Below are 18707 nucleotides of genomic sequence, written 5' to 3' on the forward strand. Positions count from 1 at the left end.
AGCTCTGTCAGGGTTCTGAGGCAATTTACAGTTGGTCATGACAGTTAGGACAGCCTTGGGGCAAAAAGGGCTGGTGCAGCTTGTCCAAGCCTCTGTTCTCATCCCCCTTGGCAGCCCTACTGACCTCCTCTCCCTGCGGTGGTCAGGGGCAGACTGGCAGCCATGTCTCCAGATTGCCCTGGAACTCTGGTCTGTCCTGGTGAGGGCCCGATTGGCCCCTCTGCTTGTCGGTCCGGGGCCAAGGGGTCAATCCAGGAGTTTTGATCACGGGCACAGCCCACCTCAACCCTTCTTACTGTTTTATTAAGAGGGACAGATGTTTTTCAAAGTAGCAGCAATCTTGAAAATTTCTTTCACAGTCTCTGAAAAACTATTGTTGTGGCATTTGAAATCGAGAATTTAAGTATGCTTTATGTACCTTCAGATCTGTGTTTGAGGTGAAATAGCAAATGTGTTTTATCTAGAGTTTAGCATCACTTAGAATAGGGCAAAACTGTGTAAGCTCTGCACCTGCTTGAACTTAGTAGAAATAATTTTGTCTACTAGATATGGTTACTATAGTAAGCAGATTGTCTTATAATTGAATTTAATATTTACACCATTACTCTCCTTCATCTGAATCTATTTTATTCATTTTACAAAATCTATATACCTCTATTTGCCCTTTTAAGGGCCAGCAAGGGAGTTAACAAATTAAAAACATACATAATAAAAAACATTAAAAATATTAAATCCAACAAAAACTCACCATAAAACTAATTACGACTAAGAGCCAAATAAATAAATAAAGCCTTGTGCAGCAAGGAAAGATTTCAAATGAAACAAATAACTTTTCACCTACTGGTAGACAATGGCAACAGAAGGTGACAAATGAGTCTCCTTGAACAGAAAGTTCCAGACCTCTGGTGCCACACCAGAGAAATCCCTCTTCTGGGTTGGTATATATGCCTAATATTAGAAGGCACCTGAAACAAGGCCTCAGAAGACAATGGCAGTGTTTGGATAGGTATATGCTGAGGTCCACAACCCTTTTTTAACCTGAGCGCACCTGTGGAATTCTGATACAGGTGTGGTGGATGTAATCACACAATCGTCACAACAGAAGACAGACAAGACATCATTTTTTAAAAAAACTGGAAGAGAGAATAAAATCAACACTCTGGTGGGTGCTACCCTGAAGCAATAGTCTTTTAAACTGCACAGCCAATCAGATTTTCAATGGCCAACCAGAAGCCCTTCTTGATAGGACCTCTACCTGGCCCCTCCACTATCTAAAAACACTTGGTATTCGACTGCTGTTTAAAGACTGCCAGTGAGGGGGAGCTCACCACCTCCTTATAGAGCCTATTTCACTGCTGAACTACTCTGACTGTGAATCCCCCCCCCCCCAATATCTAGCTGAGACCATTCTACATGCACTTTAAAGCCATTACTGCGGATACTATCCTCTGCTGCCAACTCCCTGCCTTCCTCTAAATGACAACCTTTCAAATACTTAAAGACAACAATCATGTCCATTCAACCTCCTCTTCTCCAGGCAGATCATTCCCAAGTCCCTTAGAGCAGTGGTCGCCGGGCCGCGAAGGCCTTGGCGCCGGGCCGTGGCTCCTTCTTCCCTCCCCCCGAAGCGAGAAGCTCGCCAGGCCGCGAGCAAATCGGCCGCCAAAGTGGCCGATTAGCTCGCGGCCCGGCAAGCTTCTTGTTTCGGGAGGGGGGGAAAGAGAAGCTTGCCGAGCCGCAAGCTAATCGGCCGCTTTGGCTGGCGGCCCGGAGGGGCTGGGAGGGGGAGCCGCAGCTGCTGCCATGGCAGCGGCGTAAACGCGAATGCGCGGACTGCCGCACACGTGTGTTTGCGCTGGGGCTGCCGCATGTGCGCGGGCCCCTGGGCCGCCCTCTCCCCCCACTCCAGAGCAGTGGTCCGCGGCAGCCAAAAGGTTGCGGACCGCTGCCTTAGAGATTATTGTTGTCTATACATATGGCTGGTGTAACCCGTGTCTAGAAGCGTCTTACAGGAAAGTAGCATTACTCCAATATTGTTGATTTAAAGGGTTGCTAATTAGAGAGGACCAGTCCAAGAATCTTAAATTTTGTTCCCCACTGCATCCTGTAAAGTATACTGGCAATTAGCAGTTCCCCTCACCTCTTGCTATGAATGAAAGCTCAGAACTCATCTTACAAATTGCTCTTTTGAAGATCAAAGAGAAGCTGAATTTGTCTGTGTGTGTGTTAGATGAGATTGTAATTTAATGGAATTTTTAGGCAAGATTTGGCGGCTTGTTCCTATGAAGCCCCAGGATAGAGAATTCAGGAGAGCTCTATGACTCTTCCCTTCCTTGCCTTTAATTGGCATCTCATTAGAAATTAATGAAAATGACATCCTCTGTTCTTCCTGCTCTAGGCATAGCACTCTAAAGAAACCCCCATCACAATTCATAACACATTCAATTTATACAGCAATGATTCTTAAGCATTATTTATGAGATGTGAATTTCTTGTCAGCAGTTAATAAAAGAGAAAGGAAAAGAGGGTAAACGTACATAGACACAAAAAATCTTTCAACAGCAAAACAAAGCTATATTTTTTCAAAGCACCCTTGTTTGACTCTCCAATAAAACTATCCGTCTTTTATGAAGTTCTACAGTCTTCTTAAATGCATCTTAATCCTTAGAATCAGGGTGGCTCTAGGACATCTTGAAATACTCCCTAATGAAGGAGAGAGGGAGGGAACACTGCCTTATTACTAGCACTGTTAAACTTTCAATGAAAAAGTCACCCAAAAGCAAACTACAAAAGTATTAGTGTCAAAAGGCAATGAGCCATATGCAATAGACCAAAATCGGCCAAAAGGGAGACGGCATTTTTCAAATTATGCAAACCAAGTCAATTATCATTTTAGAGGTCAAAATAGCTCAGTCAATTGCAGACTTTGAAGGTTATAAGGTGGCTGCCCACTGGTACTGCATGCCATAATGGCCATTCTGATTGCAGACCTGTCCCAGATAGATCATGGGGCTTTTTAGCGGTGGCTATGCATCTGTGGAATGGCCTTTGTGAAGAAGTTAGGTGGTTACAGACCCTGGAATCATCCAGGAAATTTAAACAACATATTCAGGAAGGTATTTGATAGAGGTTTGGGCTCTATCTTATAGAAACAGTATATTTTTATTCAATATGATTTTAATATTGTTGATGGGCTGTGCCCAGATTTTATTTCTTTTTTTTAATTGCCTTTTGTTCCATTGAAGAAAAAAAATTGGCGCATACATATTTTAATAAATCCATGTAAGTAAACTATAACCAATTAACACTTCCTGAGCAATACTGGCTATTCCTGTTCCTGAGCAATACTGGCTATAACTCACACGTGGCTAAGCAGACAGTGCTACTCTAGTGATCAGAACAGTATTTACATTTATGCAGTCACCAGAGCTTTATGGTTGCCTTTAGTCTACAGAGCAGGCAGGTGAGTAGCATGGGAGACTATTTTAAGAGACCATTATCTATGTTCTTCTATCGAAGTGCCACAAATTCCTTCAGCCTGTGCTCCCTGCATCCAGGCAGCAGGCTGGCCATGCATACAGAAGACGCAAACATAACTGTCACACTTCACACTGAATGTATTCATTCACAGAACGTTGAACCCACTTTTCTCCATGCAATGTAAACAAAAAGCAGCTCATAATGCCATAAATTAAAACAAAGCAGCCCACGATTATTTCAAGTCACGTATCTCAAACCACAATTTTTTCAGTAGTATTTTAACTGCTATCAATGAATGTATGCACGTTTGTACTTCATTCAGTACCATGAGTATTTTCTTTATACAAGGAAAGCCATTTTAGTATCATAAAAACATCGACAAACCATTGGAAAAAATTTAAATACCTCAAAGATAATACTCTGAGAGTTCACATTACCAGTAGTACAGATAAGATAAAGGACAGCCATTTGAGAAATCTGCTTTTTGTAGAAGAGGTGCTTGCAGACCAGTGTCATGTAATGTGGCCACAGACAATTTAATTTGTTGTCTGTAATGTTCCAAAAGGCACAATGCTTCCCTCTAGCATAGCATATAGGAAACATACAGTACAGCAAGAGCTGTGAATATTTTCCAATCCCACCCGCAGATTACCTGGGGAAACAAAATTGAGGCATGCTAGATAATAGAAAAGTGAATTTTGAAAGAGCATCCAGCACTGAGAACTGCTGGAGGCTGGATATTCAGTATGGTAAACCAGACTTATCAGACATTGCCAATTTAGAAAACAAAATGTAAAATAACAGAAAGCAAAGTAATTTCCTTTGAAGCAGCCGTTTGTTAAGGGATTGCTGCTGTCAGAAGTAGTAGCTATACTGTGACCTTGCTAATGACAACTGGTAATATAAATTTTGAAACTATAATTTAAAACAATGTGCATAGGTTTTGAAAAGAACATGGGTATTATTATGGGCCAGGCTGTCAAGCACAAGTCCTAATTTGGCAAGGGTAATTTAAAAACAGGCTTAGTTAGTGATATGGGAGCATCAACTGCCTAGCACAGGGAAGGGTAGGTCATTTCCCTCCTAATTCCAAAGAAGGTCAGTGTCATTGTAGTTGTTACCAGGACTTCTAGATTTATCTCAAACCTGTGGTACATGCAAGGCACAGTGAAGAGCTTTCTCTCCCCCACCCCAATTCCTTGGGATGCCACAGAAGAGGAGGCAACAGGTGTGGCTTGTATTTGTTGTTGCTTCCCAGATTACCTGACTTGAACAGGTGTTCCCTCTCACTTTTTGTGGCTGCTACTCATAGCTGAATGGATTTGGAAAAGTAAGTCATCTCATTGTTTAAGGTGGCAAAAGGAGTCAAGATGGCCCAGGAGCACAGAGAAGCAAAGTAAGATCACACCTCTGCATTCCAACAGAAACTAGGATGCTCAAGGCTAAGATGACTTCAGTCTTTTACTGCCATGTCTTCATTTTGCAGTTTGTTGCACTACAAATGGTACAGGAGAAACTAGAAGAAAGACCTGCATATTTTACTTTGGTCTTTTCTCAAACTCTATGCTGATCATTTAAATGGCCTATCCTTCCTTGCATTCTCCAAAGGGATAGCAAGGAGGGACAATTCTGGAAATGTTTCGGTCTCCTTTCCCTTGTCTTGTGTGTCTGCACAGACATACATTGCCTTTGAACAAGGAGACTATGATGGCTAATATGCTGAAACCAACGTTTATTGATGGCACCTTTGACCACGTCAAAATAATATTTCTGTTTATTGTTTAAAAAATGCCACCCAGCATACCAGCTGGGTGTATAGTATAGATTGCAGCAGTCAGGTTATTGGTCTATCAAGATCAGTACCGTCCATTCTGACTGGCAGCAACTCTCCAAGGATCTCTTGTAAAGGTCTTTCACATTACCTTCTACCTGATCCTTTAACTGAAGGTAACAAAAATCGAATGTGGTGCCTTCTGCATTTAATGTTAACGTTCTACTACTGTGCCATAGCACTTTGCCCTAGACAGAGGGTTTACAATACTATATTTCATCAACAATGCATTGATATCCCGCCCAATGAGGTGTGAATTACATCTGGTGTACTGAGCCTGGAGGAGTTAAGCAAAGTTGGAAGATTCTAACCACTGATTGATTGGATTGTAGAGTAATCTGTGGATTTTTTGCCGTCCTCTGTGGATTTTCACGTTGTATGGGTTATATGGGGTATGTTTTATTATTATAAGCCACCCCGGGACAACTCAATCAAGAGGGGTGGGGTATAAATTAAATTATAAAAAAATAAAAATAAAAAAATAAATTATATAATACATGGAAACATACTCTCTCAGGAATCCTTAAATATAATTTTCAAGCAAGTTCCTTCATCACTCTTTGTCCCCTATCACCAAATGTGAGGGTCATAAGCATTCTTTCTTTTTATTCCCACATGAAGAAATTATGGTAGATCCCTCTTTCCCCATCTGATTAAACTTGAAGGGATATTTTACTTTATCTTATTTATTTATCATTCTGCCTGACTCCAAAGGAGCTCACAGAGGTTCCTCTGGTCCCCCCCCCCCCCAATCCACAAAGTCAGCCAATTTCTGCAAGTGAGAATGGATTTCAATTCAAGTTCTTCAAACTCCTTATCAAATTCCTGATAAGACCCGGACTGGACTTTTGACTACTCTCTGGTACGCGCTTTGTACTTGCTTGACTCGGTAACCGTGCTTGCCCTTGCACTAACCCTGCATGTGCCCGGCTAGGGCAGCACAGTTCCCTTACAACTCAATATTACTCTATTTGTTTAAATCTAAAATTACCTAACTGAACAACTGTAAGGATGGTAACCCATCTTGACAGAACCTTTATGTTTTTTGATAATTTTTCAATAAAACTTTGGCCATTGTGTGGTGGGAAACCAGTTGTCAACAACAACTGTGCTTTTACAAAATAGCAAAAGTAAGATCACGAAGAACCATTGCACCTCTAGGGAATGCAATAGGTTTTGTGTGTTTGGTATTATATGTCAACACTGCATTTGAGGTCATTTGATAGGCTCAACAATTCAGAATTATGCTGAAATCCAGGTCAATTCTCTATGAATATTGAGCTAACTGCTATTCATATGGTACATTCCTTTCCCGTTTCTTAGCATCACAGAAGATAAAGAAAATGTCTTCTCCAGCAACTGAAGAGTATCCAAAAAACAAAATAATATTCTGCCTGGCACTAACTCTCCACTGAATTGGATAAGTCACATATTTTATTAACCTCAAATGATGAGTCCTTACTTGGATTTGTCCTTCAAAATTCTTAAGCAGCAATATAGACAACCGTGTTTTGAAATGTTTGCAGTATCAAAATTAGCAATTTCTCAGCAAACCTGACATGAGACACTTCTGTGTTGCTATTTAAATTGAGGAACAATAAGGTCAAAATGACTCTCGTTCCAGCCACCTCCAAAGCCAGCCCTATTATTCTTATTCTTCACTCAATTTGGTTATGTAGATAATTTTGTTTCCCCAAGCAGACAAAGCTACAGAATGTTAATAGGGATAAATAAGAACAGATAACTGAATATCCAGCAAATTATTTTGTAGTTATTTGATTCAGTAATCTTTAGTTTATTTCCTGAGCTTTATTTGTAATGGACAAGGCAGCACATAAGATTTAAGCAACAATAAACCCATTCCCACTTTTTTGTGGGGTGTTTTGTTTGCAGGACATTATAAGTCCTTCTAGAAATATTTGCAGATAATTACTACCCCAGTATTCCTCAAAGATAAAACAGTATTAATATAATCACAATGTGTAAACGAATAAATACAATAATGTAGGTGAGAAGCGTTTTCCCCCTATGACACAAGGTTACCTCACACTGAACTACAGCTGCTAGGACCATGGTCTACTTGAACAGGACACCACCAAAGAAGTCCAGGGTTTCTATACAGAGGCAGGCAATAGCAAACCTCGTTTGAATGTCTCTTGCCTTGAAAACCCCATAGAGTCAACATAAGTTGCATATGAGTTGATGGCACTTTCCACCACCAAGTATGTACAGCATTGAGGATTGCATTGGAAAAATGGATGAACTAAAAGGGAGCATTGGAAAAATGGATGAACTAAAAGGGAGCTAGAAAATAAGCACATTAACTAATCAGCATCTTTTACCAGCTCATGTAGGAAGCATATCAAACGTCATGTGTTTCTTGTCTCTGCTCCAGAATATAGAATCATAGAGTTAGAAGGGGCCATACAGGCCATCTAGTCTAACACCCTGCTCAACACAGGATCAGCCCAAAGCATCCTAAAGCATCCAAGAAAAGTGTGTATCCAACCTTTGCTTGAAGACTGCCAGTGAGGGGGAGCTCACCACCTCCTTAGGCAGCCTATTTCACTGCTGACCTACTCTGACTGTAAAAAAATTCTTCCTGATATCTAGCCTATATCGTTGTACTTGTAGTTTAAACCAGTGATCCCCAACCCCCGGTCCAGAGACCGGTGGTGGTCCGTGGATCAGTCGGTACTGGACCACAGCTCTGTTAGGGGCTTTAGCCCACCAACATCGACCCAACTTTGCAGAAGTCCAAGTCACAAAGCTATCCTTCCCCATTCCTGCTCTGACTAGGACTCCCTCATCTCACATCCATGGACACTTTATTCCCAGGGCAGCCCACAGAACTCCGTGGCAATGAGGTTCCTGCCCGCTGCCTTCAGCAACCATGGCAAAAAGGAACAGAGACCAGCTTACTCCCTTGTCTTTCTCATCCATTTGCCCAATCAGAGGAGTCGTAGTGGCCGCCAGCTAATCCCGCCCCTCTGGTGCCATCCAATGATGGGTCCTCTAGTAGACTATCCCCCCCCCCGGCCCCAGAAAAATTGTCAAGCGTTGACCGGTCCCCAGTGATAAGAACGTTGGGAACCACTGGTTTAAACCCATTACTGCGCGTCCTTTCCTCTGCAGCCAATGGGAACAGCATCCTGCCCTCCTCTAAGTGACAACCTTTCAAATACTCAAAGAGGGCTATCATGTCCCCTCTCAACCTCCTTTTCTCCGGGCTGAACATTCCCAAGTCCCTCAACCTATCTTCATAGGGCTTGGTCCTTTGGCCCCAGATCATCCCCGTCACTCTCATAGAATCACAGAAACATAGAATCATAGAGTTGAAAGGGCCATACAGGCCGTCTAGTCCAACCCCCTGCTCTACGCAGGATCAGCCCTAAGCATCCTAAAGCATCCAAGAAAAGTGTGTATCCAACATTTGCTTGAAGACTGCCAGTGAGGGGGAGCTCACCACCTCCTTAGGCAGCCTATTCCACTGCTGAACTACTCTGACACACTACTATATGTAATATTGCATTGCTTGCGTAGCCTTCCAAGGCTAAATTTACTGAGCATTTTCTAAAATAGATACTTGATAAACTGCTGTTATTAAAACATGATGATGGCAGTGCTGTTAATAGGCTAGGAAAGGTGGGTCTGCTGCTCATCCTGTAGTTAACATGCAAACTAAGCTTCATTACCATTTCCTTAGCTTTGTGCTTTCTATGCTGTATAAATGGAACATGATAGTTGGAAATACTAATTCTTTAAAACCATTAAACATAATTTGAATTAAAATTTAGCGTTTGAGAAAAAATGGTGAGATGCTGTCAATGTCCTATTTTCTGTATATGCTTTAACTATATATAGTACTTTAAAAATTATGTTGTAATGTATACACTTAAGAATACTATTAAAACAAGTGCCTCCCTTCAATCATTGACAGCTGCAACCACAGAATGGCAAATACTGAGCAACTAAGCCCAGTAAAAATGCACAGAAAAGCATGTTAAAGGAAGAATGCTTCAATACTGAGTAGTAGTCTATTGAAGGCTCAACTACCACCACTTCCTCCAGGCTGGGTTTAATTTTAAATGGCTTTTTACAAAGCAAACAAAGTCCCTGGGATTGAAGGACCAAGGAAGGAAGCAAGGGAACTTAGACACTTCCTCCTTGCTTATTTCTCATTGGGAAAAGCTTCTCTACAACACCTTTTACCTTGTGCCCATAAGTTTTTCCCAGATGGGAAACATCTCTAAGTTCCTTTTCATGTTGTCTCACCATGCTTAATCTTCTCCAATACAATAAAGAACCAGTATTCACAAAAGGTTTATAGATTTCTAGGGACTTCTCTTAATTCATACAATGCTAATTCTCCACAATGCAGTGGAAAGAAATCATAGCAGGCTTTGTACCTTATATGAACATCAGGAGTCTCACACATGGGAGAAACCTTTGGGTTGAACATATGGAGATATGGAGCCACTTATCAGCAACAGACTGATTATGTTTATCTGGAGGCATAATGGGCCTTTGTAATCTAATTTTTCAAACGTGGATTGAAAAACATTATAGTGTTTTTGTGAATAGATTTTATCTTCCATCAAATGGTAACCACTTTTAAATTGTTTTACAGGCTATATTGCTGCTATAACTAGCAAAAGCTGCATGACAAAGCAACTCAGATTCTACTCAGATGTGAAAGGTGCTTTCACATGACTAGACAAGAAAGAATCATTTTAATATTGGCTGCCAACCCTTACCACAGCGACATGATCCCAGTTCCTGCTGTACCAGCTCCAGTTTTGTTTGGCACTGGAAACACCTGCGTCTGCTCTTCTGTTTGGAACGGCTGATTTCTTCAGGCCTATCATGACTGTCCTCCAGTAACCGTGGCCGCTTCTCAGGTGAAGCTTCACTCTCCGACTGTGAATCTGTTTTATTGGGAAAAATATTTGGAGTATAATGTTAGTTTTTCTTCACAGAGGCCTGTAAACCCAGTCACTGAAGTTAACGTTGGGCAATTTTTTGTGCATGCTCACTTGCAAAGAGCAAGTTGATTTTTACTTCTTTACATACATGCATATCCTTCAATAACAGGGATCAAGTACGGGATTCATTAGCTTGGTTTCCTATCAGATTCCCTTATTGTTCACAAAATAAATGAGGCAAATCTTCCAGTTTATGGCTCCGACTTTCCAACGATAAATAGAGGGAACACTAGCCTCAACAACTACAATCTTTGGTTTTTATCTCATTTCTTCCTGTTCATCTTCAACCCCTACCTCCATGCAAAAACAGAGGGAAGAAAAACAACCTACAACCTCTCCCCCAACCTGAGCAAGGCTGCTTCTAAAAAAACGAACATAAATTTGGCCTATTTCCAAAGCAAGGGAGGGATTTTTAGGCTACAGTGTGCTAGCTGTATGTCCAATAACCAAAAGCAGCACATAAAAGCACCATACTGTCACCCTCTCTCTCGACAAGGATAACAATCTAAATGTAAATTATTATACACAGGTACGATCATCTAAACCGCAAGACGTACATACTTGTTGCAGATTCAGAATGCTCCGAGGATCTCTATAAAACTCGTCATGGCACTATGTATTTTAATAACCTTATTTGTACCATTTCCTTCTCAAAGGAAAACATTATTGTTCAAGAGAGCAGAGACAGGAAAACACTTCTTTATGAAGCTGTGAAAAGGGGCTTCCCATCACACATTATGTTGATACTAGAATACTACTAGAGAGTACTAACACTCTCAATCCTATTATCCATTTCAACCGAGATTAAATGCACATATCCTCACAGCAGAGGCCCAGTGGTTACAAGTTTTACTTGGAATTATAATGGGGGAAGAACAGACAACAAGAAGATGGCATCTTGCTTCTGCCATTAATGAGGCACATCAACAACTCAAATAACTTCATAGGGTTGGAAGAGTTTCACTCCCTGTTTGTATTTGAAGCCAGCCCGGCAAAGATTTAGATCAGGATTCAGATATTCTGAATTTATTCTGCATATAACACCTCGTATTATTTTACTGGCAGACTATCATTCTGTTTTGTTCATCAGAAGAGAAAGAGTAAATAAAAACATGCATGAAACCTCTTTTCTCCTCAAGGCACTAGGTACATAAAACGTTGCCAACTATACCAAGAGCATTTTGCACAGAAACAGGGCTGCAGCTGGCCATCCTTCTGTAATCGCATAGGTAAAAACGGCTTCGAGGCAACTAGAAATGCGCTCCTAACACAGAGTGGCTCTTCCAGGTTTAAAACAAACAAATAAACAAACAAAAATAAGCAAATCAATAACTTTTGAAGGATATGAAATGAGATGACTTTTCTTCTTCCTGAACAAAGCAAGTACTGCAGCGGTTGGACATAATATCCTCTACGGAAGTATCTGCCACATAGCATGAGAAATACCTGACTGTTTGGAAATACATTTCTACCCATTTGTTTCTGGGCACAATTCAAAACGCTATTTTTGTTCTTTAAGCCTTCAACCGTTTGGTCTCATGGTGTTTTGAATGAATACTTGTTGCCATATGAATGTGTTTCAGCAGTTCTGGAAAGCCTCTGCTCTGTAGGACTCCACCTTCTTGCAAGAAGGTGGAGATGAACCAGAGAAAGGGCCTTTTCTGTAGTGGTAGCTTGGCTAGCATGAGGCAAGGTGATCTGGAGAGAGAACTCCAAACATATTAAATTTGGGACGTGAGAAATTTTGTTGCTTTAGTGATAGTTTTTTTCTCTCTCTCTAGAACTCAACTTGTTGTGCTGAGCATTACTACTTTGATACTGATTTATTTTTTCCTGATCTAAAAGATTTCACCTTGCTCTTACAGCTGGTTTTATATTATGGCTGCTGATGTTTGAATCGGAAATGTTTTGTTTTAACTGGTTCCTTTTTTTTTTTTGCTGTGTTTTTGTTTAATTGGCCCATATTTTATGTATTATGCTCTGAATTGCCTCAAAGATTTTTAACAGTTGTACTAATATAAATCAGTATATGCAGGATATCTGTGTACTTTCCATGCAAGGCAAGAGGAAATTTACCAAAGAGAAGGCCATGAAGAATACAGAAGTGACGTTATAGCTGATAAATCCATGTAATAGATTCTCAACCTGAGTGACCTGCTTAAATCAATGAAGAGGCCATTACAGGCTTCCTTCCACCCAACCCTATAATGCTAGATGCCAAACAGTCCAAATACTTATTACACAAAATATAAAGTGGACTGTGTATTTTATTTTGAGCAAATAAAATACACAGGGCTGGAGGACTGAGGCCAGGAACCATGGGCTGATCTAGTAACTTGCCGGGCTTGTATAATCAGTGGGATTTGTAGCAAGAATCTATTTTGTTGTTGCTTAACAGAAGACCCTTCCTCCATGCCATATCTCAAGACATTTTTCAAAGCTTCCCTCAAATAGGGTGTATGGGAGGGCTGCTATTTAAAAAAGAAAAACCCTTGGGCACCTGAAATTAGTTGCCTTGTTCTTTGCTTCAAAGTTTGCAACAGAAAGATGAGCTCTCCGCACGAAAACAACAAAACACTGGATAATTACAGGACACAAATCAAGAGCTAATAAGCACACACTACAGGTGTGAATACAAAATGCTATTCCCAAGTGTTAAAAATAAACTTTGCACACCAGCATGACATAGCCCAAGCATATTATAATAGAACTTGCATAATTCAGACATCAAGAACACATATTCCCTTCAAGGTAATGGAATGAATAATTAAATGAGACTTATATGTGAACCATCTCAGGCGGCATTGAGGGATGGGCACAGAGGAAGAACAAATACCTCTACATAATACACTGCTTATAACTTGCAACAACTTAAGTGTAAACTCAGAAATAATGCAAGTTCTTCTAATTACTCTGCTGGATTGGAAAACAGGAGAACTGGCTAATTCATCATAGCAGTTTTGTAAATCACAATACTGGAAGGGAAACAAATAGAACCATGTTCTTAAAAATGGGTTTGTCCCCAGCTGTATGTTATATTTGCTCATTACTGTCACTGTTCTACATCCCCCGCCTCCTCAAATTTCCAAATAAATTGTGTTAGGACTGTCAGAGCTGAATTTCAATCTCTCAATCTCCTGCCACAGCAGTTTGCAGCCTGCACATACATGGCTACACTAACAACCACAGAGAAACCTTTCCTGATGTTTCAAAGAATTGTTTCCCTTGCCCTACTCAGAATATACAGAATGGAATCTATAAATGGACAGAAAGACAAAAGAAGAGGAAATCAAGTACCACGGTGAAAGAAAACTACTCCCCCGCTACTTCTGCTCCAGGAAGACACTAACCTGTTTAATCCCCAACATGACAAGGGAATTTGTGGCACTCTGTGAGGATTTCTTTAAGGACCTATCACAGCCTGACAGATTGACATTTATGATCCCAGCTGACTGCAAAAGCATCAGTAAGGGCAATACTTAATGAGCCTTAAAACATTACAGGTACAGCACCTCAGACTACTTTTTAAAAGTAGCTTAAGCCTTAAAATCTAATCCAGGATCAGTTCTCCACAGTATTATTATTATTATTATTATTATTATTATTATTATTATTATTATTATTATTTAATTTTTAGACCGCCCTTCTCCCAATAGGTCTCAGGGCAGTTTACAACATAAATAGTTAAAACACAATAAAATCCCCATAAAAACCCCAATTAAAAGTTACATATAACATATCACATAACATATAGCGGCGGTGGTCACAATTCTGATCTTAGTTCAGCCTGGTGGAGAGAATAATGTTCAGAAGAGGGTGGCACCAGTACAATACATCTAACCATGATCTCGGTGTTAGAGATCTCAATATTGGAGGGGATCCTCTGATGGATTAGTGGGAGAGCTGCCCTGGCCTCAACCATATGCCTGGCGGAAGAGCTCCGTCTTACAGGCCCTGCGGAAAGCTGGTAGATCCTGCAGGGCCCTTAGCTCTTCTGGGAGTTCGTTCCACCAGGTCGGGGCCAGGACTGAAAAGGCCCTGGCCCGGGTCGAGGCCAGGCGAACATCCCGTGGGCCCGGGACAACCAGTAAATTCATACCCGCAGAGCGGAGTGCCCTGCGGGGGGCATAAGCAACCAAGCGGTCCCGCAGGTAGACGGGACCCAGGCTGCGTATAGCCTTAAAGGTCAATACCAATACCTTGAATCTGATTCGGAAACAGACTGGTAACCAGTGCAGATGACGAAGCACCGGCTGAATGTGGGCCCTCAAAGGTGTTCTAGTGAGGACCCTGGCAGCCGCATTTTGGACCAGCTGTAACTTCTGAGTCAAAGACAGGGGAAGGCCCGCGTAGAGCGAGTTACAGAAGTCTAATCTGGAAGTGACCGTCTCATGGATCACTGTGGCCAGGTGTTCCAAGGACAGGTAGGGCGCTAGTAGCCGGGCTTGGCGAAGATGGAAAAATGCCGTCCGAGCTACATTGGTGACCTGAGCCTCCATAGAGAGGGAGGCATCAAATGTCACTCCCAAATCCCTGGCAACTGGTACAGGTGTTAATTGCACCCCATTCAGGCATGGGAGGCACGCTTCCTGGTCCTGCCCTCTTCTGCCCAGCCACAGGACCTCCGTCTTGGAGAGGTTGAGTTTCAGGCGACTCTGCCTGAGCCATCCAGCTACCGCTTCCAAACAGCTGGCAAATGTATCCGGGGTGGAGTCCGGCCGGCCGTCCATTAGGAAGTAGAGCTGGGTGTCATCCGCATATTGGTGGCAACCCAGCCCATAGCCCCGGACCAGCTGGGCTAGAGGGCGCATATAGATGTTAAAAAGTGTGGGAGAGAGTATCGCCCCCTGCGGAACCCCACAAGGGAGCTCACAAGGGCTCGACATACTCTCCCCCATCGCAACCCTCTGCGTCCGGTTCTGGAGGAAGGAGACCAGCCATTAAAACGCAGTCCCCCTTATTCCAGCTCCGGCGAGGCGGTGTACCAATAACTCGTGGTCGACCACATCAAATGCGGCCGACAGGTCTAGAAGCACGAGAATGGCGGAGCCGCCCTGATCCAGCTGGCGCCGGATATCATCCATGAGGGCGACCAGCACGGTCTCCACCCCGTGGCCAGCGCGGAAGCCAGACTGGTATGGGTCAAGGGCCGAAGTTTCATCCAAGAAACCTAGGAGTTGGTCCGCTGCGGCCCGCTCTATCACCTTACCCAGAAACGCCAAATGCGAAACTGGGCGGTAACTGGCGGGGTTCCGCGGGTCCAATGATGGCTTTTTCAGTAAGGGGCGTACCACTGCTTCCTTGAGCCCCTTGGGAAACTCTCCAGATGTTAAGGAGAGGTTGACAATCTCCCTCAAGGGGCCTCCTATCCGCTGGTCGCCCGATTTGAGCAACCAGGACGGACAGGGATCCAAGGGGCAAGTGGTCGCCCTCACTGAACCCAGTAACTTGTCCACTTCGGTTACAGAGAGCCGCCTGAAGCCATCAAACACTAACCCCCTTGATGGCCACGGAGCTTCCAGTTCACTAACTGTATCAATCGTGGCAGGTAGGTCACGGCGGAGCGACAGGACTTTGTCCGCAAAATAGCTCGATAATGCCACACAGCTCAATTCCAATTGCCTTATCGTTTGTCACCCTTCTTCCAGGGCGGTAAGTGATCTAATTACCTTAAATAATTGTGCTGGGCGAGAGCTTGCGGACGCAATTTCTGCGGCGTAGAAGTCTCGTTTCGCCGCTTTCACCGCATTCTCATACGCCTTCATAAGCGTGCGATGAGATGTCCTTGTAGCTTCGTCACGAGTCTTCCTCCACACTCGCTCAAGCCGTCTCACTTACTTCTTCCTCTCCCGAAGCTCCTGGGAATACCATGGAGCCTGTTTGAGGCGAAGGCGGAGAGGGCGCCTAGGAGCAATCTCGTCAATGGCGGCCGTAAGGCGGGACTGCCAGTCCTCCACCAAGGCCGTCAACGAGGTGCCGGAGGGCATCGGGTCCCGCAGGGCATTTAGGAATCTCTCAGATTCCATGAGTTTCCGCGGGCGGACTAGAATATGTCCGTCACCCAAACGGAGAGGGGGTGGTATCCTCAGTCGAGCCTTCAGGGCATGGTGGTCTGACCATGGAATGATGTTATTCGCCACCAGATCTACCGCTACACCTGCACCAAAGATCAAATCGAGGGTGTGACCAGCCTGATGGGTGGGACCAGCAACAATCTGCGAGAACCCTAGTGTCTCCATGGCTGACACTAGATCCAGGCCAAGTCCTGAAGACGGCGCATCCGCATGAACGTTGAAGTCCCCCAAAACTAAAAGTTTTGGGTACTGCAACGTCCATGGCTCACAGAGGGAAGAAGTAGGGGAAAGAAAAAGAGGCGCAAAAACAATCTGGTCATCAGGAATACACGAGGGCAACAGTCTGGTCTGCCATGAATCCTACAGTATGGGACCACACAGGGCTGCCAAGGGGGCGGGTGAATAGGGAGACCCTTAAAGCAAATGACTTCAGCAGAGGAGAAAATTGATTTTACTTCTGTTGAGGCAGAATACTAATTTTGCAAAGAAAAAGCAAGTTTTGTTTTTAACCAGTCCTGCCGATTGGCCCGGCCGATTCCCACCCTCCTGACAAGGGAGCAACTGTGAGCCGCGCTCCGCTCGGCTCGCAGTTGCTCCCTTGCTGGCGGCCTGACGCAGCGAGAGGTGCAAAGTGCCTCTTAACACGTCAGGCCGCCGGCCAAGGGAGCCCCCGGCAGCCGCGCTGCGTGCCACTGCCGGGGGCTCCCTTGCCTAGCGCCCACTGTATTTTTATTACAGCGGGCTTGATTACTAGTTATAGTATAGTGCAATAGCAGCTACTTCCAACTCTTTCCGATCAAGTTGCTAATTAGACTACAACTTGCTTAGTTAGTTACTGAGAAATGAAATGAAATGAGAAGTAGTGAAAAATCACTTCTTACAGTCTCAACAACCAGTCTAAAGTTAGGTTCAGAGAGTTAATGAAGAATCAAACACCCAATTTACCTGAAAGAAAGACTGGTCTTTTTTCCATAAGTGCTATCAAGAAAAATAAGGAATTTTAAAATTCTCATTTAAATTGCAGGTATGTAAAACAGTAAAAAGCTTTGTTTATAACCTTTTAAATGTGGGTGGTCTTCCTTTCGGGTAAACTTGGGGGCAATTTTCTCATGCTAGAAATTGCCGAACCATCACCTTCCCAAGAATAGCTTCTTTGCTATATGCACTCAAGCTTAGCAAGACATAACAAGACATACAGATTGAAGCTGCTGTTTAACCCAAAAAATTCAAAAAATGAATTTAAACACCAAAAAATCTTAGAATACTCCAGTCAAAACAGGTTCCCCACACAGATGTAACATTTGTATGGAAAGCTATTGATGCTTTCCTGTGTTATAATGTGTTCATTTTTATGTCCATCTCTAATGAAGTAGCATACAAATACGGTTACAATAGGCATCGTATGACTATGGCTGAATACACTGTACGCGTGTCGAGGTAGATTTGAAGGTGTCAAAAAAGAAATGAAATATCAGGATGGAATACTTTGACATCTGTTTTTCTTTGTCAGCACATATAACATAGCATAAATCTATACAACTGCTAAAAGTAATATATAGATGTTCAACAGTTTTGCAGCTTGTGATTATTATAACAACCTAGCTTCTTTCATATGCATCTTCATTAGAGTGTGTAGGAACTGTCAACATTCAAGCACTGTGAGAGGTTCCATAAATGCTTGCTGAAGATATCATGAACTCTTTATTTCATATTAAATAAAAATAATCAAGAGCAACCAGCATGCATGGTGCATTTATGAATCATTATGACGCGTGACACTTCAGGAGAAAGGAAACATCACCAAAAATTATCTCTTTTCTAAGCAGGGGAGATAAAACATTTTCTGGTTAGCCACGATAACCAGTATTCTCTGAACTGCAATGCCAATTGTCTTTTTAACTTGAACTCAAGAGGTCACCTAGGGCTTTCTCACTGTACTGCTGTTTGCTAATTACACTGAGTCTCCAGATTTAAAAAAAACCAAACAAACCAAGTTCTATTGATTTAATTAAATATCCAGATCACATTAGAAGAAGAACAGTTGGCTCTTACATGTCGCTTTTCTCAACCCGAAGGAGTCTTGAAGCAGCTTACAGTTGCCTACTCTTTCCTCTCCCCACAACAGACACCCTGTGAGGTGGGTGAGGCTGAGAGAGCCCTGATATTACTGCTCGGTCAGAACAGCTTTATTAGTGCTGTGGCAAGCCCAAGGTCACCCAGCTGGCTGTACGTGAGGGAGCATGGAATCAAACCCAGCTCACCAGGTTAGAAGTCCGCACTCCTAACCACTATACCAAGCTGGCTCTCCTGGTGATTCATTATTATTGCAATATCAAA

At 42.8% G+C, this 18707-nt stretch overlaps 1 protein-coding gene across 2 annotated transcripts in view; it reads right to left on the reverse strand.

Annotated features, from left to right (window-relative positions):
- ZFAND3 (zinc finger AN1-type containing 3) overlaps positions 1-18707 on the reverse strand; it is a 215353-nt gene that overhangs the window by 26396 nt on the left and 170250 nt on the right. For both annotated transcript variants that reach the window (XM_077342130.1, XM_077342124.1), the window contains one exon: positions 10069-10239. In XM_077342130.1, the coding sequence (XP_077198245.1) occupies positions 10069-10239 (171 nt within the window). The remainder of the gene's footprint in view (positions 1-10068; positions 10240-18707) is intronic.

The sequence above is a fragment of the Paroedura picta genome, chromosome 1 (assembly GCF_049243985.1).
Source record: "Paroedura picta isolate Pp20150507F chromosome 1, Ppicta_v3.0, whole genome shotgun sequence".
In the NCBI taxonomy this organism is placed as follows: domain Eukaryota; kingdom Metazoa; phylum Chordata; class Lepidosauria; order Squamata; family Gekkonidae; genus Paroedura; species Paroedura picta.